Source organism: Oncorhynchus kisutch, linkage group LG30 (genome assembly GCF_002021735.2).
Source record: "Oncorhynchus kisutch isolate 150728-3 linkage group LG30, Okis_V2, whole genome shotgun sequence".
Lineage (NCBI taxonomy): Eukaryota > Metazoa > Chordata > Actinopteri > Salmoniformes > Salmonidae > Oncorhynchus > Oncorhynchus kisutch.
Genome location: NC_034203.2, coordinates 26,585,541 through 26,609,935, shown reverse-complemented (window position 1 = coordinate 26,609,935; position 24,395 = coordinate 26,585,541). Strand labels below are relative to the sequence as shown.

The 24,395-nt window shown below is 42.8% G+C and overlaps 1 protein-coding gene and 1 long non-coding RNA gene across 3 annotated transcripts; one reads left to right on the top strand and one right to left on the bottom strand.

Moving 5' to 3' along the window:
• Positions 1-5,844: 5,844 nt before the first annotated feature.
• On the top strand, positions 5,845-6,977 carry LOC116358641 (uncharacterized). The gene is made up of 4 exons (XR_004206413.1): positions 5,845-6,050; positions 6,160-6,267; positions 6,367-6,682; positions 6,845-6,977. It is a non-coding gene; the product is annotated as an uncharacterized LOC116358641 (long non-coding RNA).
• A 3,782-nt stretch (positions 6,978-10,759) lies between these two features.
• On the bottom strand, positions 10,760-22,198 carry irf4a (interferon regulatory factor 4a). Of its 2 annotated transcripts, XM_020475261.2 has the most exons (9): positions 22,068-22,198; positions 21,391-21,590; positions 20,812-20,998; positions 19,894-19,979; positions 18,002-18,173; positions 17,449-17,541; positions 14,459-14,848; positions 13,863-13,975; positions 10,760-12,460 (listed from the first exon to the last, which is right to left on the bottom strand). In XM_020475261.2, the coding sequence occupies exons 1-9, from the start codon at positions 22,075-22,077 to the stop codon at positions 12,203-12,205; spliced, it is 1,509 nt and encodes a 502-aa protein (XP_020330850.1). In that variant the 5' UTR covers positions 22,078-22,198; the 3' UTR covers positions 10,760-12,202. The 2 variants fall into 2 exon arrangements, with proteins under 2 accessions (XP_020330850.1, XP_020330851.1); XM_020475262.2 differs by lacking the exon at positions 17,449-17,541.
• Between the last annotated feature and the right edge of the window lie 2,197 nt (positions 22,199-24,395).

Genomic DNA, 24,395 nt, shown 5'->3' with positions numbered 1-24,395 from the left:
TGACAAGGTACTCATAATGGCCAGAAGTAGTGCTAAATGCAGTTTTCCACTCATCTCCATCCCGAATACGCACCAGATTATAAGCACTCCTGAGATCCAGTTTAGTGAAGAACTGCGCTCAGTGAAATGATTCCACTGCCGTAGCAATGAGAGGTAGTGGGTAACTAAAACCCACCGTGATGAAATTTAGACCTCTATAATCAATACACGGACGCAAACCACCATCCTTTTTCTTCACAAAAAAGAAACTCGAAGAGACAGGTGACATGGAGGGCCGAATGTACCCCTGTCCCAGAGCCTCTGTGATATATGTTTCAATAGCCACCGTCTCCTCCTGGGACAAAGGATACACATGACTCCTGGGGAGTGCAGCGTTACCCTGGAGGTTTATCACGCAATCCCCCTGCCTATGGGGTGGTAATTGGGTCGCCTTCTTTTTACTGAAAGCGATAGCCAAATCGTCATACTCAGCTGGAATGCGCACGGTGGAAACCTGGTCTGGACTCTCCACCGTTGTCGCACCGATGGAAACCCCTACACACCTGCCTGAACACTCATCAGACCACCCCTGGAGAGTTCCCTGTTTCCACGAAATCGTAGGATTATGAATAGCTAGCCAGGGAATCCCCAGCACCACTGGAAACGCAGGTGAATCGATAAGGAACAAACTAATTCGCTCCTTGTGATTCCCCTGCGTAATCATCTCCAACGAAATTGTGGCTCTCCTCACCAGCCCTGACCCTAATGGTCGACTATCTAAAGAGTGCACGGGAAAAGGGGGGTCTACTTTTACTAACGGAATCCTCAACCTCTGAGCGAGTCCGCAATCTATAAAGTTTCCAGCTGCGCCTGAATCTACCAGTGCCTTATGCTGGAGAGAAGGAGAATAATTAAGGAAACAAATTAATAAGAACATGTGACCAACAGGAAACTCTGGGAGAGTGTGGTGCTTACTCACCTGGGGTGACCGAGGAGTGTTCTGCCTGCCCTCTCGATTCCCAGATGAATTCCTCCAGCACCGACCAGACGTGTGCCCTCTCCGGGCCACAACTGGTACAGGAGGAGCTTCTTCCTCCGATCTCCCTAGACGCGGTCCCCCCTAGCTCCATCGGGATAGGAGCAGGAGGGTCAGGAGGTAGAACTGACAGGACCCTTTCAGAACGTCCGCGAGCAGCTAGCAGATGGTCCAACCGGATCGACAGGTCTATCAGTCCATCCAGGCTAAGTGTAGTGTCCCGACAGGCCAGCTCCCTGCGGACGTCCTCTCTCAGGCTACACCTGTAATGGTCTATCAGGGCCCTGTCGTTCCACCCTGCTCCAGCGGCCAAGGTCCGGAACTCCAGCGCGAAGTCCTGCGCGCTCCTCGTCCCCTGTATGAGATGGAACAATCTCTCACCCGCCGCTTGACCCTCTGGAGGGTGATCGAACACGGCCCTGAAACGGCGGGTGAACTCCGGGTAATTGCCCTTCGCTGAGTCGGGCCCGTTCCAGACCGCATTAGCCCACTCCAGGGCTCTACCCGTAAGGCATGTGATGAGGACACACACGGTCTCCTCGTCCGAGGGAGCCGGCCGAACGGTGGCCAGGTAGAGGTCTAGTTGAAGCAGGAATCCCTGGCACCCCGTCGCTGCTCCATCGTACTCCCTCGGAGGCGTAATGCGCAGAGCGCTGGAACCGGATCCAGATGGGGAGGATGGCAGAGTTGTTGGTGGGAGGGTCGGTGGGGTAGTAGGGAGACCATTCCTCTCCCAACGCTCCATCCTCTCCATCATTTGATCCATCGCTGATCCTAGGCGATGGAGGATGGACGTGTGATGAAGGACTCTCTCCTCCATCGTGGGAAGAGAAGTGGTCGCTGCTCCTGCTGACTCCATATCGTGGTGCGGGCTTCTGTTACGGTAAATGAGTGAAGAGGTGTGGAGTCAGGCGCAGAGAGCAAAAGATGTGGGAAAAACACGCTTTAATGTCCAGGAAAAAGAACATGAACAACAACAGAACAGACGAAACAAGCCCGCACGAAACAGAAGCGGGCTGAACAAACTTATATAACCCCATCCTAACAACCAAACAAGAAACAGGTGATACCAATCAGACAAAACCAAAGGAACACAGAACAACGGATCGGTGATAGCTAGTAGACCGGCGACGACGACCGCCGAGCGCCACCCGAACAAGAAGGGGAGTCACCTTCGGTAATATTCGTGACACACGGGTAACACGGACATATGACAAACAATGCAGCAGCGGGGAACAGAGCTGGGGAACTGACAAATATAGGAGATCAAATCAAAGTGTATTTGTCACGTACGCCGAACACAACAGTACAATACTTACAGTGAAATGCTTACTTACAGGCTCTAACCAATAGTGCACAAAAGGTATTAGGTGAACAATAGGTAAGTAAAAAATAAAAACAACAGTAAAAAGACAGTAGCGGTAATAAACAGGTGTTTGAGTGAGTCCAGTTGAGTCCAATTTTGCTGAAGCGTGTGACGAGGGAAGGCAGGTGTGCGTAAATGATGGTGGCAGGAGTACGTAATGCAGTACAGCCTGGCGCCCTCGAGTGTCAGGGGGGAAGAGCGGGAGCAGGCGTGACATTAAGGGAGTTATTGAGCTCTAAAGTGTCAAAATATCCTCCAGTGTAATTGTCTGGGTTAAAATTGTAACAAAAAAAGTTTTAAAAATTTAGAAATTCCTCCTAAAAATATAAATGAAAACCAATAATTGTGTTAGTGTTTGAAACAATATATAGAATAATTGTATCACATACTGTATCTAAAAATTATTTTAAACTTTTGTCCGGACTTTTGCGCTTCATCAATGTCATTCAGTATAACAAAGATAAAAAAAACATTTTAAAGCATATCACATGATGGTAATCATGGGACAGTGTGTGACATCAGAAGGAAGACCCTCTATCAATGTGATGAGGTGAGTAAATCTCTCTGAAATATTTGATGATTTCACCTTTTCACTCTCTAGTAACATACTTTTAATGTTATTATTTTATGAAAAGCTATATTAAATATGAAAAGTAAGGATAATCTTTATAGGTCAAGGTCATTACTTTATATAGGTGGCCAAGGAATGGCCTGTTATATATGTTTATGTATGAAATCCGTCCTTCAGTATTACGCTTTTGTCCTTCAGCACAACAAACGTTTCGTGTTATACCACAATGTCACCCCTTATACTGAATGACAGTCGCTTTTTTTACGGGTAGGTGTTGCTATGGTGACCAGTGAGCTGAGGTAAGGCGGGGCTTTACCAAGCAAAGACTTATAGATGACCTGGAGACGGTGGGTTTGGCGACGAATATGAAGCGAGGGCCAGCCAACGACAGCATACAGGTCGCAGTGGTGGGCAGTATATTGGGCTTTGGTGACAAAATGGATGGCACTGTGATAGACTACATCCAATTTGCTGAGCAGAGTGTTGGAGGCTATTTTGTAAATAACATTGCTGAAGTCAAGGATCGGTAGGATGGTCAGTTTTACGAGGGTATGTGTGGCAGCATGAGTGAAGGAGGCTTACTTGCGAAGCCGACTATAGATTTAATTTTGGATTGGAGATTATTAATGTGAGTCTGGAAGGAGAATTTACAGTCTATTCAGACACCTAGGTATTTGTACTTGTCCACATATTCTAAGTCAGAACCGTCCAGAGTAGTGATGCTTGACGGGCGGTGGGTGTGGGCAGCGATCAGTTGAAGAGCATGCATTTAGTTTTACTTGCATTTAAGAGCAGTTAGAGGCCACGGAAGGAGTGCTCTATGGCACTGAACAATACCGGTACCATGAAATAAACGGGCGTAATAACAATACCCGGCAACAAAATACCAGCCGTCAGTAACAGCCTGAAAACAAACACGCACAAACATGGGGGAAACCAGAGGGTTAAATAATGAAATGGGGGAATTGAAACCAGGTGTGTAGAAAACAAAGACAAAACAAATGGAAAATGAAAAGTAGATCGGCGATGGCTAGAAGGTCGGTGACGTTGACCGCCGAATGCTGCTCGAACAAGGAGAGGGACCAAATCCGGCGGAAGTCGTGACAGTCATAAGTATACCGAATGGTGTCATCTGCGTAGAGGCGGATCAGAGAATCACCGGAAAGATATCCACTGTTTCGTGATGATTTTAAGCAAAACTACAGTTTTTTGCACAATGTTTATGGAATGTTTTTAAATGAATGCTTTGTTTGAAATGTTCAATGCTGATTTAATCCTATGTGAATTAAATTGTACCTCATGTGTCAGTTAAACTATGTTGCATAGTAAAACCCATGTTTTTATGTGTGTGGCGTATGGGTCATTTCTCTCTCTCTTGTATGGAAGAGATCAAAGTTCAGCTAGCCTGCACATTTTGAACATCTTATCCTGTTTTTGCACCGTTTTATAACAAAAAAATAGCTCAAAGAAAAATACTGTTGCTGCTACTATTAATAGTTCAACGGATCATTGTTGTTTTTGCTGAAGGAATCACATTAAATCAATATTTGTGGGCCGTAGTGATATGTGTCATACAGGGTAACAAAATATTGTCATACAGTATGACACCTGTATTTTATAATAAAATACAATAACTTCACATTGTTTACTCAGAAAGACAAAAACAAATCTCAAAAGATAAGGTGAAAGATATTTTCATAGATATGTGCTTTTTTTTCAGTGTAAGGCAGGATGATTTTGTAAAAAACCTTCAACAAATTTTGAGTTGTACCTGTGACACATCAAATATGTAGTATTCAAAATAAAATTGTCATTTTTTCTGGGTAGTTATATTTCTACCAGTCTAAGCATGGATATATAACCGTGTGATTATGAAAAAGGGCATAAAATATATATTTTTAAACAGTGTTGTACTGAATTACATTTTACTAGGGTACGAATCTCAATAAAACGTATAAATCTCAATAAAAAATAAATCATTCTTGAATATAACTAATATAAGGGCATAGGAGACACTAACATAAAAAAAATTTTGGGGGGGGAATTGTAATAGCTATTTAATTTTTTTGTGGGGTCTGGGGAAAGGTCTGACAACATGAACGATGAGCTAACATAACTACCTTCCGTTAGCTAAATATCCCTACCCTGGAGGGCTAACATTAGCTAGCATGTCACCATGTGGAAAGCTGTGACTATGCGAATGGTAAGCTAACATTAACTAGCCGAATAGCTAGCTCACAAAGGACAGGTGGCCACAATGTTTTCCCATACAAAACACATGGTTTTGTTCCACGTGTTCTTCTGTTATATATGACTAATCAAATGACCTGTGAAGTCAATTAAACATGTCAACAGGAATGGAAATTAAGCTAGCCCAAGGCTAGTACTCTTCATACTGGGCTAGTGGACAATTTGTCAAACTAGCCTGACACAGCAGTGAAATGGCTATCAGAAAATGTGGCAAACTAGCCAGACACTGCAGTGAAATTTTGCCTTTACAAACATTGCATGGCACAGAATTAGGACCTGAATGTTACCCGGGCTAGTATAAATCGCGGTCTGCTGGCCAGTGCACAAAATCCTTATCGCTGCATGTCAATACCTATCAAACGATCCCACTATCACTGTTAGTCCTCCTTAGTGACCTCATGGCTGACGGTTTTAACTTTCCTCTTGAGAATTAGAATCATAGGCAGAGTTATATAGCTCATCGCAATACACCATCTCGTTGGGCAAGTAGTATTTTAGATGTGCACATAGACCAAAGCCCAGTCAATTTTACCTTTACTATAGTCAAGTCTGTGGGTTATTGTTTTTTAATATAGATGTTAACATTTTAGTAATCAACTTAGCTAGCTAGTAAACATATACATATTTTTGTCTTTCAGATGGGTGGATCAGAAACCCAGTGACAAAACTCGGGTCTGCATCTGCCATTTTCCAGTGGGAAAGAGAAATGGCCCTATATTTATCAGAAACAGTAGCTAGCTCATCCACCATGGCAGAAGAGGAAGATCCAGACTGTTGATTGGGAAACAAGAACAAACAATGAGGCATGAGGATTGGGTGTTGAGGGATCACTTGTCACAATGTTCAAGGTGGGTTTGTGTTATGATAAACAATGCATTTTCTGTCCAGATAAAGATGTTGATACGGCATTGAAAAAGACCCACCACTGACCAAATGTCCCTTTGTCCCTCCCAACAGGAGTGCATCCCTCGGGCCATCCGGTGCATGGACATCCTGTGCCAGTGTGATTGGAGCACAAGCGTCCAGTTGTAGAGACTACAGCAGATCGAGCCGGTGGACGGACAGGTCAGTAACTCATCAAATGTGATACAATATTGTGTAAAACATTGAATTTGTCGATGCATCGAAATTTTGACTATATGACCTCTTTTCCAAATGTTTTAGACATGACACGTGAAATATGGAACATCAGGCTCACTCCACAAGAAGCAGTGCATGATCAACACTACCCTCAGCAAGGAGATCTGATGGAAGTGATCTCTCTCTTTCACTCTGGGGCTAAGACATCATCTAAACATCACAGATATAAATTCCCACTGTGCATTACTTTAGTTGGCTGCTTTGATGAAGACTTCTATGCAATATAACCTATTCTAGAAGCCTAGTGTGTGTATGATTTCTATTCATTGTTCACTTGTTTTTCAACAATGTCAGATACAGGCAGGGATGACTGGGGCCTTCAGCAAGTAAAACACATGGGGTAAGAAATCATTTGAACTTCACAGATGTAAATTCACACTGTGCCCATGATAAAGCTAATTACAGTGCGTTACTTTAGTTAGCTGCTTTGAGCAAAACTTTAATGTAATATAACCTATGCTGGGAGCGTTGTGTGTGTATGAACTATGTGGAATATTTTTAGACCATTGGAAAAAACAGGTACTGACAGGAGGAGCAATATGAGTCTGTCAGAGGTCATCACCCTGGATGGGGATGGTGATGGTGTCACGGCTTTCGTCAGAAGAAGAAGAGGAGTCATTGGACCAAAATGCAGCGGGGTACGTGTTCATCTTTATTAGCTTAACTGACTGAACACTGAATACAAAATAACAAAATAATAGCCGAAACAGTTCTGCAAGGTGCAACCAACACTAAACAGAAAATAACCACCCACAACTAACAGTGGGAAAACAGGCTACCTAAGTATGGATCTCAATCAGAGACAACGAAAGACAGCTGTCCCTGATTGAGAACCATACCCGGCCAAAACATAGAAATACAAAACATAGACATATAAACATAGAATGCCAACCCACATCACACCATGAAACATACAAAGCAATCTCCTCTTCATTATCTGTGTCCCACTTTACAAACAGCACCCCATTTAATGACTGATCTAAAGACCCTTTTCAGCAGCAACGGAGTAACGAGCTTGGCCCTAACCACTGCTCCATAATTGCTGTCAGTCTCCTCATGGTGTGCCAGTTGCGGTTGGTGCCTGCATACCCCAGGTGCCCTTGTTTTTTAACAATGTCTGGTACAGACAGGGATAACAAGGTGGGTGTCAGTTGTTCTATGCCATTCCACTGAACCTGCCCCAGAGACGGTTCCTTAGCCAATAAAGATCCTCCTCTGTGAGCTCTCTGGACAGAGGGTTGTAGTCTTCGGCTGGGTATACAGTGCATTCGGGAAAGTATTCACACCCCTTCGTTTTTCCACATTTTGTTACATTACCGGCTTATTCGAAAATGGGGATGGTGATGATATAAATACAAATCCTCATCAATCTAAACACAACACCTCATACGTATTCTGACCCTTTGCTATGAGACTTGAAATTGAGATCCTTGAGATGTTTCTACAACTTGGAGTCCACCTGTGGTAAATTCAATTGACTGTACATGGTATGGAAAGGCACAACTTTCTATATAAGGTCCCACAGTTAACAGTGCATGTCAGTGCGAAAGCAACGCCATAAGGTTGAAGGAATTGTCCGTAGAGCTCAGAGACAGGATTGTGTCAAGGCACAGTACAAAAACATTTCTGCAGCATCAAACGTCCCCAGGAACACAGTGGCCTTCATCATTCTTAAATTGAAGAGGTTTGGAACCACTAAGACTCTTCCTAGAGCTGGCCATCCGCCCAAACTTAACAATCAGGGGAGAAAGGCCTTGGTCAGGGAGGTGACCAAGAACCTGCTAGTCACTTTGACAGAGCTCCAGAGTTTCTCTGTGGAGATGGGAGAACCTTCTAGAAGGACAACCATCTCTGCAGCACACCACCGATCAGGCCTTTATGGTAGAGTGGCCAGAAGGAACCCACTCCTCAGGAAAAAGCACATGACAGCCCGCTTGGAGTTTGCACAAAGGCACCTAAAGGACTCTCAGACCATGACAAACAATATTCTCTGGTCTGATGAAACCAAGATTGAACACGTTGGCATGAATGCCAAGCGTCACGTCTGGAGGAAACCTGGCACCATCCCTGCTGTGAATTATGGTGGTGGCAGCATCATGCTGTAGGGATGTTTTTCAGCGGCAGGTACTGGGAGACTAGTCAGGATCGAGTGAAAGATGAATGGAGCAAAGTACAGAGAAATCCTTGATGAAAACCTGCTCCAGAGTGCTCAGGACCTCATACTGAGGCGAAGGTTCACCTTCCAACAGGACAACAACCCTAAGCACACAGCCAAGACAACGCTTGAGTGGCTTCGAGACAAGTCTCTGAATGTCCTTGAGGGGCCCAGCCAGAGCCCAGACTTGAACCCTATCGAACATCTCTGGAGAGAACTGAAAATAGCTGTTGATCCCCATTCAACCTGACGTAACTTGAGATAATCTGCAGTGAAGAATGGTAGAAACTCCCCAAATACAGGTGTGCCAAGTTTGTGGCATCATACCCAAGAAGACTCGACGCTGTAATCACTGCCAAAGGTGCTTCAACAAAGTACTGAGTGAAGGGTCTGAATACTTCCGTAAATGCTATTCTTTATTTTTTTTGTAAAAATATGCAAGATTTCTAAAAACCTGCTTTTGCTTTGTAATTGTGGGGTATTGTGTGTAGATTGATGAGGGGAAAAAACGATTTAATCAATTTTAGAATAAGGCTGTAACATAACATAAAATGTTTAAAAGGTCAAGGGGTCTGAATACTTTCCAAATGCATTGTAGGTCCTACACTGACTGCACTTGGTTGGACACGGCTGGCTTCCTCCACTCGCGTTCCACATCCGTACGGCCGATATTGTGAACCGCCACATTTGGCTGCATAGCTATACTTTTGAGCTCCACAGAGGCATTCATTCGTATGTGGTAGAGAGAATACCCTGGTCACCTATAGAGACCTGCCAAGAGGAAGGATGTGCTATATAAATAAAATGTATTTGATTGATGACATTACAGCTGTAGAATATTTAATAAACTGTCATTTTCACGAGGACAAGTGCAGTTTTTCCATAAACGTTTAATTAATAACTTGGGATTTTATTACTTGACATGTCAATCGTATAGTGGGAAGGATCCTATAAATCAACCACTCAGAATAAATAAATACTGTGTCTTTGATGATTTGTCTCTGATCATGAAACGACAATACAGACTGGATGTCTAAATAAAATCTATTCTGAATGTCAATAGATTTTTAGGTTCAATCTGATCAATGACAACATCCTAGAACTGAGTTATCACTCATCTGTCTGGTATCCTTGGTGATCTGGTTTATGATTATATAATTGAATAAGTGGCTATATCCTTGTAGAATGTTGTCAGCAGCATAGAACACATTGTATTGCTAAGATGCTCAAACTTAAACTTAATAGAGCTAGACTCACTGACACAGGATATACTTTATCCCTCATGCCTACACTCACTGACACAGGATAAACTTTATCCCTCATGCCTAAACTCACTGACACAGGATAAACTTTATCCCTCATGCCTAAACTCACTGACACAGGATAAACTTTATCCCTCATGCCTAAACTCACTGACACAGGATAAACTTTATCCCTCATGCCTAAACTCACTGACACAGGATAAACTTTATCCCTCATGCCTAAACTCACTGACACAGGATAAACTTTATCCCTCATGCCTACACTCACTGACACAGGATAACTTTAACCCTCATGCTTGCCCTCTCCAAACCGGTAAGTTGCCCCTCACTATAGCTGCACTTCTCCACATGGCCAGACTTATAGTCTTCTCCCCTTTTAATGCTCTTATGCTCATCCTTCAAAAATCCTTCATAAGGTCTGAAATAGACACCAAAGTTGACATACTGTACAAATAATGATCTAGGCTAAGTAATACTAAAATATATCTACTGCTCTGCTAACTAGCCAGCTAAAGTGTAGTCAGTGGCTAGCTAAGACAGAGAAAAGGGACGGAAGAAGTTCCACACTGTAACGTCTGCGTCCAACTCACATTCCCAAACACTTTGATCCCAGAAATGCAGACCACTTTCCAGTTCACTCTCCAGATCCCAATCACTGGTATTCTAATCACCTGTTCACACACCTGCATGTCATCATCCCACACTATCTAGTTCAGTTCCTTGTACCCCATCACTGTGAGGTGTTGTTTTTCCCGTCCTTCTCTCCTCCCGTTTTTGCCTGCCTCACTCACGACATATTTAAACTACAATTCATATTCTACCAGGCAGATGGAGTTGACAGTTTAAGGCTGTGACCATGGTGATTCCAATATTGTTGGTTTAAATCTATCAAAAGTAAGGAGCTTTACAGACCATGAGTGGTCTTGTTGCACTATACATGTAATGATGAAATGAATAACGAGTCCAAATGTATCAAATCTCCAGACACATCGTTTAGGAATCACAGTTCTGAGAGAAATATTCTTTAAGAGTCAGAAAGGGCTATTGCAAGACACTACATAAGATCATTTTCAGTTAATATTGACAGTTTTTGGAATTTTAAACACTTTTTTGGAGAGTTTAATATTGGGATCCTTTGCTCCGGACAAGGGCATTTCCAGGCATAGAGCTGACGTGGAAATGTATAATGTTCAAAGTGTTTTGGGGGGCAAAGCTTGTGGGCCCCATGTGGTGTGTGCTACACCAGTGTCCTCCATCACATCCAGCTGCCAAGGGGAAACAATTTGTTATAACAGCTTCCTCCCCTCCACCACTAGACAACTGATAACAACAATTTCTCTCGAATTGGAGTTGTATATTACTGGTACATGTACAGTGCATTCAGAAAGTATTCATACCCCTTGACTTTTTCCACTTTTTGTTACGTCATAGCCTTAGTATAAAATTAATATAATTGTTTTTTCCCCTCATCAATCTACACACAATAAATACCCCATAATGACAAGCAAAAAAAGAGATGTTGGATAGGGTTCAATTCCGGGGTCTGGCTGGCCCACTCAAGGACATTCAGAGACTTGTCCCGAAGCCCCTCCTGCATTGTCTTGGCTGTGTGCTTAGGGTTGTTGTCCTGTTGGAAGGTGAACCTTCGTCCCAGTCTGAGGTCCTGAGCGCTCAGAGTGAACCCCTTTCATAGATTGTTTGATAAATGGGTGAAAATACACTACACATAAATTCTCTCTGTGTGAGACACTTCAATATATCAATGATCCATTTGTATTCTTCATTCATATACATTTGGCTTCTTCTTCCTTCTCAAGTCTTAATTTCTCATAAGGGCTACTCTTCTTCCTGTGCACCTGTGACTTGTGCTTCCTGCTTCTGACAGTCCCTCTCTGCTTCACATTGGTCCCCCATCACCCACCCTAAACCCTAAACCCTCTACCCCAAACCACATCCTATACACTGTCACCATGTCACATGCACACAAATACACATGCATCCCCCTCTCGTTGAAAGAAAATGAGAGAGAGGAGAACGAGAGAGGCTAAGTAGTGGGGTTCTCCCTCCCACACCACTATCACAGGTCAGGAGCTTTCCCATCAGCACCCACAGATGTCACAGGAATACGAGTAACACACATCACCTCATGTGATAGGCCTACACGCCACCTCTTGTGATAGGTATTCACTTTTTCATATCATTTAATAGAACAACAAAAGAAAATGGTTGATTACAAAAATAATTGTAAGGCTGTACAAACTAGGGTAGATTCTTTAAGCGCCCCCATTTTTAACATTGATCATTGGCTCAAACTGCTGACACTGACGATGGAGGCACAGTCCAGTCTTACATTGAAATTACAGTAAGGTATTTTAGTCCAAGAACTCAGTATACTGTACACTATTCAGGAGAAGCGATGTAAAGCTCATTGGTCAATCTACATTCATGTCCATGGCTCCTGGGGCCTGTTTGTGTGTTGCAGGGTCCTCTGGAAGTCTCCTTGAGCTAGAGGGGAGCTCTGTTGCAGGGTCCTCTGGTAGTCTCCGGGAGCTAGAGGGGAGCTCTGTTGAAGGGTCCTTTGGTAGACTCCTGGAGCCGGAAGGGAGATCTCTGTGTGTCCCTGTAGCTCATAGTCCCTCAGGCAGTGACTGCTGCTCTGCTGGCTGAAGTATATCATGCCCCTGGCAAACATGGGCTCCACCTGCAACACATGCAGGGGTCACACCATGAATGATGAAAAATGAATGAAGATTGCTCCCATTTACCTAATCTCTCTTGGGCAGATTCTGTGTGTAAACCGAGAGAATCTGTCAGGGCTGTAATCGAATGGCTGGGATAACTAGTAACAGTAGTTTCTGTTTTGGGGTTTTCGTCTCTATTTGAAAAAAAATCACAATTGGGCGAAGGCGGTGCTTCAATATATACATGGGAGGGGGGGGGGGGTGATTTCAAACCTGTGTGCGCAGTAGTTAATCATTGGAGGGAGGAGACTTTCCTTTACGAGGATGGAGACATTGCTTTCTCCCTGGTACAATGGAACTCTCAATTGTTAACACGTATTGACCCAGAAGTAAATAAGGAAGCTGACCAAATTTCGCAAGAATTTATTTCTGGGTAACCAAGAATAGCAAATACCAAATATCTCCCTTCCCCTCCCCCTTGGGCCTAACTTTCAGTTTCTGAAAATGTGTAAGGTATAAGCAATACGCACTGCACTTCTTATAAAGTCCCCCCTTATCTCAGCTCGCTGGTCACCATAGCATCTCCCACCTGTAGCACACGCTCCAGCAGGTATATCTCTCTAGTCACCCCCAAAACCAATTCTTTCTTTGGCCGCCTCTCCTTCCAGTTCTCTGCTGCCAATGACTGGAACGAACTACAAAAATCTCTGAAACTGGAAACACTTATCTCCCTCACTAGCTTTAAGCACCAACTGTCAGAGCAGCTCACAGATTACTGCACCTGTACATAGCCCACCTATAATTTAGCCCAAACAACTACCTCTTTCCCAACTGTATTTAATTTTTATTTATTTATTTATTTTGCTGCTTTGCACCCCATTATTTTTTATTTCTACTTTGCACATTCTTCCATTGCAAAACTACCATTCCAGTATTTTACTTGCTATATTGTACTTACTTTGCCATCATGGCCTTTTTTGCCTTTACCTCCCTTCTCACCTCATTTGCTCACATTGTATATAGACTTGTTTATACTGCATTATTGACTGTATGTTTGTTTTTACTCCATGTGTAACTCTGTGTCGTTTTATCTGTCGAACTGCTTTGCTTTATCTTGGCCAGGTCGCAATTGTAAATGAGAACTTGTTCTCAACTTGCCTACCTGGTTAAATAAAGGTAAAATAAAAAAATAAAAATACCTATCCAGATCCTACAGATTTGCAAACATCGATGGGTTAGAGCCAAGAGAGTGGGGGAAGAATCGATTTGGACGTGTTGATAGAGTCCTTTGTTTATCATCATGAGTAACAAGGCTATATTTTGTTTTCTTTTTATTCCAGCTTTTATCATGTTGGACTGTTATTTTAATGCACTTTTGATTCCAACCATAATAAGATAGCGAGAGTCTGTAATGTACTGTACCTGTGCTGTGATCATCTTGGCCTGGCGCTGGGGGTCCGGGTACTCGTCTCCAAAACACAGCACCACCTGGTGCCTGGGCATGGGACGGCCATGGTGGGCATACCCCTGCAGCTCTGGAAGGCAGGATGGAGGGAGTGTACAATGATTTTATCACCTTATTTCACCCACAATTCACCAATTCGCCCCCTAACAGCTGAAAACATCTACTTTGCTCATGAAGGAAGGACGTTCAGCTTGAAAGAGATGGTTATTGTGATTCAGTATCACTGCATAGAAAATGCTAAAAATAAAAGGTTCACAGAATGAGAAAGGAGTCAGAGAAAGCTTTTTCCAGTCATTTGCAAGGAAGTCGTTGGTGTGAAAAATGAGTGGTTCACATGTAAACTGCAGCTAGACCACAGGAGGTGGGCGGGGGCTGTTTCATGGAGACTCCACTGACAGGCCGCCGCTGAGAACGTGACAGGTCGCATACCCACTGATACCACAGCATGGAGAGGGACTTCACATTCTACAGTAGGTATCCTCACCACCATCATCAACGTTCAGCACCATCATCATCATCATAATCAGCTCACAATCAAAATACTGTTTCTCACCAGTGAGGAACTGCTGGGTGTCAAACAGCTTGCAGGTCTGTTCTTTCTCCAATTTATTGGGTTTGTCCGTGTAGGGTGCCAGCGGGCCTTCCCAGTACACTCGGCTCTGGCACAGCCGCTTGGCATAGAGCCCATCTAACGTCATCCACAGGAGCACGCCCCTCTCCAGGACGTTGGGTAGCTTCTCTGCCCCTCTCCTCTGAGACTGGGGGTAAGGGGAGGGGAACTGCACCGTCTCTGCACCACTGTACAGCCTGTCCTCGTGGCAGAGGGAGGACGGAGAGGAAGATGAGGAGGAAGAAGAGGTGATCCGGCAGCCTTCAGGACTAGAGGTGGTTACCTTCTTGACCAGAGACTCACGGTAGAACAGGGATACGTGCAGTCGGAAGTCTGGAGGAAAGAGGGGGGAAGATGTTAGAGAATGAACCAGTAAGTAAAAGTACTCCAAATGAAAGAAGATTGACAGCTGTCTGAAAACAAATGCATTCTTTCCATGTGTGAAGTCGTAATAAACATCTGAATCCGTTTCTGATATGAAGATGTGCCTGGGGAGTTGAAATCCCTTTCAATGGCCAAAAGTCAGTTTCTTCTTTTAGTAAATATACTCTATCTTGCAAACAGTGTATATAGAAAGAAAGTGAATGAAGGACGTTAGCAAACTGCTGAACTTTACAACTTTCTTAATCAGCCGAGCTAAACATTAAATACTGTTCCATTTACAGACAATGCAAAAGGAGCCACTTCTGTATTTTCAACACTGATAAACAGTCAATTAATTTGATATAATACTGCGTATGTTACTGTAACTGTAGTGGTCCCTGCAGTCACCCATCTAAAATATCAACAACATACAGTTGAAGTCAGAAGTTTACATACACTTAAATTGGAGTCATTAAATCTAGTTTTTTAACCAATCCACACATTTCTTGTTAGCAAACTGTAGTTTTGGCAAGACGGTTAGGACATCTACTTTGTTTATGACACAAGTAATTTTTCCAACAATTGTTTACAGACCGATTATTTCACTTATAATTCACTGTATCACAATTCCAGTGGGTCAGAAGTTTACATACACTATGTTGACTGTGCCTTTAAACAGCTTGGGAAATTCCAGAAAATGTCATCATGGCTTTAGAAGCTTCTGATAGGCTAATTGACATAATTTGAGTCAATTGGAGGTGTAACTGTGGATGTATTTCAAGGCCTACCTTCAAACTCAGTGTCTCGTTGCTTGACATCAGGGGAAAATCAAAAGTAATCACCCAAGACCTCAGAAAGACAATTGTAGACCTCCACAAGTCTGGTTCATCCTTGGGAGGAATTTCCAAACGCCTGAAGGTACCACGTTCATCTGCACAAACAATGGTACGCAAGTATAAACACCATGGGACCACGCAGCTGTCATACCGCTCAGGAAGGAGACAAGTTCTGCCTCCTAGAGATGGACGTACTTTGGTGCAAAAGTGCAAATCAATCCCAGAACAACAGCAAAGGACCTTGTAAAGATGCTGGAGGAAACAGGTACAAAAGTATCTATATCCACAGTAAAACGAGTCCTATATCAACATAACCTGAAAGGCCTCACAGCAAGGAAGAAGCCACTGCTCCAAAACCACCATAAAAAAAGCCAGACTACGGTTTTCAACTGCACATGGGGACAAAGATCGTACTTTTTGGAGAAATGTCCTCTGGTCTGATGAAACAAAAGTAGAACTGTTTGGCCATAATGACCATCGTTATGTTTGGAGGAAAAAGGGGGTGGCTTGCAAGCCAAAGAACACCATCCCGACTGTGAAGCATGGGGGTGGCAGCATCATGTTGTGGGAGTGCATTGCTGCGGGAGGGACTGGCGCACTTCACAAAATAGATGGCATCATGAGGGAGGAAAATTATGTGGCGATATGGAAGCAACATCTCAAGACACCAGTCAGGAAGTTAAAGCGTGGTCGCAAATGTGTCTTCCAAATGGACAATGCATACTTCCAAAGTTGTGGCAAAATGGCTTAAGGACAACAAAGTCTAGGTATTGGAGTGGCCACCACAATGCCCTGACCTCAATTCTATAGAAAATGTGTGAGCAGAACTGAAAAAGCATGTGTGAGCAAGGAGTCCTACAAACCTGACTCAGTTACACCAGCTCTGTCAGGAGGAATGGGCCAAAATTCACCCAATTTATTGTGGGAAGCTTGTGGAAGGCTACCTGAAACGTTTGACCCATATTAGACAATTTAAAGGCGATGCTACCAAATACTAATTGAGTGTATGTAAACTTCTGACCCCCTGGGAATGTGATGAAATAAATAAAAGCTGAAATAAATAATTGTCTCTACTATTATTCTGACATTTCACATTCTTAAAATAAAGTGGTGATCCTAACGGACCTAAAACAGGGCATTTTTACTAGCATTAAATGTCAGGAATTGTGAAAAACTGAGTTTAAATGTATTTGTCTAAGGTGTATGTAAACTTCCAACTTCAACTGTATATGAATAGAATATCATTAATATGAGCACTGTTTCCAGTTCCAACACTGACAAATACCTGACCGTATTAAAAGCCAGATTAGGGAAGTAATTGTCCTATAGAAACAGCTTTTAGTTTCTGGTGGTTGGCAACACGAGATAATAATTCAGTACGCTCCACTACATCGTACTAATCTTGTCTTTGTGTCTATCTGTCATTATCACTGGTCAGTGGTGTGGAATTACAATACAATACACACATGCCATGTGCAAATTAACTGAAAAAGGTGTGCGGGAATAATTCCATGATATCTTGAAGGAAATGAAAAGACTAGCTAGAAATGGTAGTAGTAGCAGTAGTAGCAGTAGTAGAAGTAGTAGCAGCAGTAGTATTAGTAATATAGTTAGCAGTAGTAGTAGTACAAGTAGTAGCAGCAGTAGTAGGAGCAGTCGTAGCAAAAGTGGGAGTAGTAGCAGCAGTAACAGCAGTAGTAAATTAGTAATCTAGAAGTATAGAATAGCATGTACCAGAAAGGGTAGACATGTTGTGGTCCATTTTAAATGCTGTGGGGTGAGACTCTGAGGAAGAGTAGGAACAGAAGGAGCCAGTAAACTGATAACCTGAGGGGAGAAGATAAATAAATACTGTTGTTAACCAATGAATGGGTTTTTTCAGTGTACATATCATGGAGGATGAATTACTAGACCTTGTCTAAATAATTTCCTATCAGGAGGAACCTGACTAAAGACAGTTAAATGACGACCTCACTATTTTGGAGAACTGGGGGTCACCAAAGCATTCACTGTCAAACTGTAGCTGTTTTAACAACTTGTGTGAGTGTGCGTCACTCAGATTAACATATGTCAAATTTGTCATACAGACCACTGACCTATACTATAGCCTTCCATTATCTGAAACCAAGTTAACATGAGAACTAGTGAAGTATGGTGTTCACATGGCTTCATCTCTACCTGGCTCCTCTGTACTTGCACTGAAGGACATATACTGTGGAGTCTTATCTCTCCATGATATTTTAATTCCTATAATCAGTGTCTTCCCCATGGTGATGCCATGTCTCACCGTTATCTGTGTGTGGCCCGGTGTGCCAGGGTCGGCTGAGTGGCTGTGGGTAGTGGCACTGGCTGTACTGCAGCTCATTGTGGGGTGGCTGGTGAAGCTGAGGCTGGTCCAGTGTGTGGCTATAATCCCTCCACTCCTTCCTCTCCTGAGGAATCATGAATCCGCCAGACACCTGGGGACAGGCCAGGGGGAGAGGAGACAGCTGTTAGTCAGGTAGTGGTGGGTTCCTGATCCACACCCAGCAGGGAAAGAGCTGTGAAGATCTTTGAAGGTACAATTGAAGTCAGAAGTTTACATACACTTAGATTGGAGTCATTAAAACTCGTTTTTCAACCACTCCACAAATTTCTTGTTAACAAACTGTAGTTTTGGCAAGTCGGTTAGGACATCTACTTTGTGCATGACACAAGTAATTTTTCCATCAATTGTTTAAAGAAAGATTATTTCACTTATAATTCACTGTATCACAATTCCAGTGGGTCAGAAGTTTACAAACACTAAGTTGACTGTACCTTTAAACAGCTTGGAAAATTCCAGAAAATGACGTCGTGGCTTTAGAAGCTTCCGATAGGCTAATTGACATAATTTGAGTCAATTGGAGGTGTAACTGTGGATGTATTTCAATGCCTACCTTCAAACTCAGTGTCTCTGTGCTTGACATCATGGGAAAATCAAAAGAAATCAGCCAAGACCTCAGAAAAAAATTGTAGACCTCCACAAGTCTGGTTCATCCTTGGGAGCAATTTCCAAATGCCTGAAGGTACCACGTTCATCTGTACAAACAATAGTACACAAGTATAAACACCATGGGACCACACAGCCGTCATACCGCTCAGGAAGGAGACGCGTTCTGTCTCCTAGAGATGAACGTACTTTGGACCTTGTGAAGATGCTGGAGGTAACAGGTACAACAGTATCTATATCCACAGTAAAACGAGTCCTATATCGACATATCCTGAAAGACCTCTCAGCAAGGAAGAAGCCACTGCTCCAAAACCGCCATAAAAAAGCCAGACTACGGTTTTCAACTGCACATGGAGACAAAGATTGTACTCTTTGGAGAAATGTCATCGGGTCTGATGAAAAAAAAATAGAACTGTTTGGCCATCATGACCATCGTTATGTTTGGAGGAAAAAGGGGGAGGCTTGCAAGCCGAAAAACACCATCCCAACCGTGAAGCACGGAGTGGCAGCATAATGTTGTGGAGGCGCATTGCTGCAGGAGGGCTTGGTGCACTTCACAAAATAGACGGCATCATGAGGTAGGAAAATGATGTGGCGATATTGAAGCAACATCTCAAGACATCAGTCAGTTAAAGCTTGGTCGCTAATGGGTCTTCCAAATGGACAATGACCCCAAGCATACTTCCAAAGTGGCAAAATGGCTTAAGGACAACAAAGTCAAGGTATTGGAGTGGCCATCACAAAGCCCTGACCTAAATCCCATAGAACATTTGTGGGCAGAATTGAAAAAGTGTGTGCGAGCAAGGAGTCCTACAAACCTGACTCAGTTACACCAGCTCTGTCAGGAGGAATGGGCCAAAATTCACCCAACTTATTGTAGGGAGCTTGTGGAAGGCTACCCAAAACGTTTGACCCAAGTTAAACAATGTAAAGGCACTGCTACCAAATACTAATTGAGTGTATGTAAACTTCTGACCCACTGGAAATGTGATGAAATAAATAAAAGCTGAAATAAATCATTATCTTTACTATTATTCTGACATTTCACATTCTTAAAATAAAGTGGTGATCCTAACTGACCTAAGACAGGGAATTATTTAACTTGGATTAAATGTCAGGAAAAACTGAGTTTAAATGTATTTGGCTAAGATGTATGTAAACTTCCGACTTCAACTGTACCTGTTGCAGGGGTAAACACATGACCTTACCTGGCTCTGTAGAGATGGGTATAGAGAGTGCATAGGGTAGCTGTTGACTGAGCTCATGTGGGACGTTGTCTCTGGCATCTTGATCCCTACATTACAGAAACGTAACATTAGACATCACATCATAGAACTCTCTATGGTCTAATGCAACATTATGTGGTGGTCCCTCCAGAAATATGTATGTCCTCAATAAGAAGTCAAATCAAATTAAATTGTATTCATTTGTCAACTGTCATCCTTACAATTAGAGCCTTTTCAACAGAGTTCAAGGCCATTCAGCCTCTTCAAACAGTTGAATACAGAAACCATAGAGCCACGCGATAACAACATGTGTAAAGTGTCTCAACCCCTAGGTTGCAGGTTTGGCCTCGAAGAGTCAATCCTAACTGAGACTGCCATGTGAGAGTGACAAAGGATTCTTCTGATGGTGGAGCATTCAGCCTTTGTTATGCAAGCCTGGAGGTTAAGTATGTATGCTGTGCATTCTGCACTGGGTAACTGAAGCCTTCTAAAAAAAGTGTCAAGGCCTTTTTGGTACACACATTGGCTTCCTCTCTGCTTCCTGCCTCATCAGACGATGGAGGCTAAATGATACATTGCCGGCTGTGTGTGTATGTCTGCTCGGCTAGGTTCAGAGTCAGACAGCATGAGTTTGGGCTCACCCTCTATGTAAGCAGGGGGGGGGGGGGGGGGGGTGTTCTAGGGAGGGGTAGACTACAGCACTTCTCAGAAGCACAAGTTACAGCAACGCAGGTGTAACTTGAACCCTAGTGCATTATTACCTTTGACACATGAAATCTCTATCAACTGCCAGTAGCCTATATCACTTCACTATGGTACAGTACAGTACAGTCAGAACAGTAGGCATTCATGACATGGACTTCACTTTGGTAATACTACAATAAGATGAACAAAACGTGCCTCTCTTAGCTCCCTCCGGTATGATTCTGTAGACTTTGAAAGGATCGGATATGTCCAGTTGGCTTCGCTCCACCAGCTCATCAAAGTCATTGCTTTTGTTCAGAGCACATCGCAGTCTGGTCTTCCATGTGGGGGGGTCTGGTTTGTCCACTCCTTCCCTATGTTTCCCTTTGAACAATGCCCAGGCCTGCAATAATCAACAACATAATGATTTGACTTCCTCTCTGCATTCAATTTCAATTTACCTGGCGATTAGTAAGACATTATGGGCCTGTATCACAATCACCATGTCATGGTCTCTGCCTTGAATAAATACCCACTGCCTTGAACAAAGATCATCACTTGCTATACTGTAGTAAAAATCAACAGGTAGTCAACAGGTAGCAAATACTGTAAATTACACCAGACCAACTAGACTTGGTTTGGAGATAAATAAGTATGAATATGATTGAGTTAGCTATACTTTATGGGGTTCCTGCACACTATATTCAATATTCACGAGTTGTAAATAGTAACTTAAAAGTAGAAGAAAAACAATAGGAGAAGTCGGGTAAAGTGAAGGTGTGGGTCCTAACGCACCTTGAAGAGTGCAGCATCCTCGTCACGATTGTAATCCTGTTTGCCCGCATGTTTCCACGGAATCCTGAAAATGCTTTTCTCTTCATTCTCCCAAACCAGTCCGGGATAGATGCTGCTGTCAATCTGATCGATCAGCCACTGTCTAAGTTTCCCATTGCCACAAATCACTGACAGGCCGCTGTCCCCCTCGAAGTTCATCTCTTTCGAAAAACGCATGCAATAGAAGGATGGGCATAGTGGTTATGTGGGACCAATGAGTCGGTTATGCAATGCAAAAAAAAAATACATTGTCAGTTGGCGTTGAGTGATGGTGGTTAATGTTATTAGGTAAATCATGTTTTTATAAAATGTAATGCATTCATATATTATCACTGATAATTTGAGAGTATAATCATTGAGATTATTACATATGTTTAATCCCCTCCAAAAATCACAAACAATAAATAGGCCTAATTTAAGAATGAAACACTTCTGGATTTGTTGGTCATCTTGATTCAAAGACAATTAAATTAATATTTTGTAGGCTCATAATTGCAATCCGAAAAAAATATATGTTATAACACATGCATAAAATAAATAACGTAATAGCATAGTGTTAACTGCATCAACATCACTGCGTTAATTTCAGGACGTTTACCCTCTCGTATGTTCACTAGGAATGAGAATAAACTCCTTACCTCTAACCATGTGAGCGTCTCTGAAAAGTAATGAAATCGATCTCACCGACACTGTTCTCAAGAGAGAGCATGGGATGACCTATTCTTAAATATTGTCACATCTTTATGGCGGTGTCTTGACTAGGAGGAGCCTATTCACTTTATGCGTGCAGCACTATGCGCTACATTTCTTTGAAGCTTATCAGAGAACAACCTACATACAGTAAGTAGCCTACAGTAAGTGGATGGGGAATCCCTCTCGACTGGCAAACACAGGATGCAAACACCGCCATGGAATGGAACAATTACCTGCGCTCAATATCAAAACAGAAACTCCCTAAAATCGTCATTATATCAATAGATTGCGTTACCATTCTATGTTTATACTTTGAATAGTCTACTGTATTATGAATCCTAAAATATAATGTTCTTGAGTTTACAGGGCATTTGGAAAGTATTCAGACCCCTTGACTTTTCCCACATTTTGTTAGTTACAGACTTATTCTAAAATGTATTACATTAGTTGTTTTCCTCATCAATCTACAAACAATACCCCATACATTCAATTGATTGGACATGATTGCACAGGAAAGGCACACACCTGTCTATGTGAGGCCCCACAGTTGACAGTGCATGTCAGAGCAAAAACCAGCCATGAGGTTGAAAGGAATTGTCTGTTGAGCTCTGAGACCGGATTGTGTCAAGGCATAGTGAAGGGTACTGAAACATTTCTGCAGCATTGAAGGTCCCCAATAACACAGTGGCCTCCATCATTCTTAAATGGAAGAAGTTTGGAACCACCAAGACTCTTCCTAGAGCTGGCCGCCCGGCCAAACTGAGAAATCGGGGGAGAAGAACTTGGTCAGGGAGGTGACCAAGAACCTGATGGTCACTCGGACAGAGGTCCAAAGTTCCTCTGTGGAGATGGGAGAACCTTCCAGAAAGACAACCATCTCTGCAGCACTCCACCAATCAGGCCTTTAAGGAAGAGTTTCCAGACTGAAGCCACTCCTCAGTAAAAGGCACATGACCGTTCGCTTACAGTTTGCCAAAAGCCACCTAAAGACTCTAAAGAAACAACATTCTCTGGTCTGATAAAACCAAGATTGCACTCTTTGGCCTGAATGCCAAGCGTCACAGAAACCTGGCACAATCCCTACAGTGAGACATGGTGGTGCCCACATCATGCTGTGGGGATATTTTTCAGCGGCAGGGGCTGGGAGACTAGTCAGGCACGAGGGAAAGATGAACAGAGCAAAGAACAGAGAGATCCTTGATGAAAACGTGCTCCAGAGCACTCAGGACCTCAGACACCTTCCAACAGGACAACAACCCTAAGCACACAGCCAAGACAACGCAGGAGAGGCTTCAGCACAAGTCTCTGAACGTCCTCGAGTGGCCCAGCCAGAGACGGGACTTGAACCCGATTGAACTGAGGAGACCTGAAAATAACTGTGCAGCGACGACGCTCCCCATCCTACATGACAGAGCTTGAGAGGATCTGTAGAGAAGAATGGGAGAAACTCCCCAAATACAGGTGTGCAGGCTTGTAGCGTCATACCCAAGAAGATTTGATGCTGTAATATCTGCCAAAGGTACTTCAACAAGGTACTGAGTAAAAGGTCTGAAACAACATTTACTTTCATTTGAAAAAAAATCTAAAAACCTGTTTTTGCTTTGTCATTATGGGGTCTTGTATGTAAATTGATGAGGCGGGGAAACAATGTAATCCATTTTAGAACAAGGCTGTAACGTAACAAAATGTGGAAAAAGTGAAGGGGTCTGAACACTATCAGAATGCACTGTATATATTTTTCATATCTTTGTTATATTGCTTTTAAAATTGAATTTCTATTTAATTTAGTCAACCCTCCTGATATGTGATTACAGTATTACACTGATATAGTATATTTTAGTGGAGAAGAGTGGATTAATTTCATTAACAAATAGCCTACAATATAGCCTAAATTGGTTATACTATGGCAATACTGCTGCCCTCCAGTGGTTGTGAAATGTGCATAACCTTAAATATCATCTGGGTCTATTTCATAGACTGTGATATATCTATTGGAGGTCTACACTATAGGTAAGCTAATGGGTAAGCTACAGACAAATTAAATGTAGTTACTTTTCAGAACTAGTTGCACTCATGCCCAGCCCTCTCTATCCCTCCGATGCTGACAGTGAAAGTTGGCTGAAAAGGTTGTTTTTACTGCTGTCATGCAAGGCTTCCTTTGCATTAGACACAAACAGGAAATAGACCCGAAACAGAGAGCACAGAGAATGTCTTTCTGTCATCACATGGTATCTGACAGCACACACAGCAGTTAATAACCATTTAATCACACA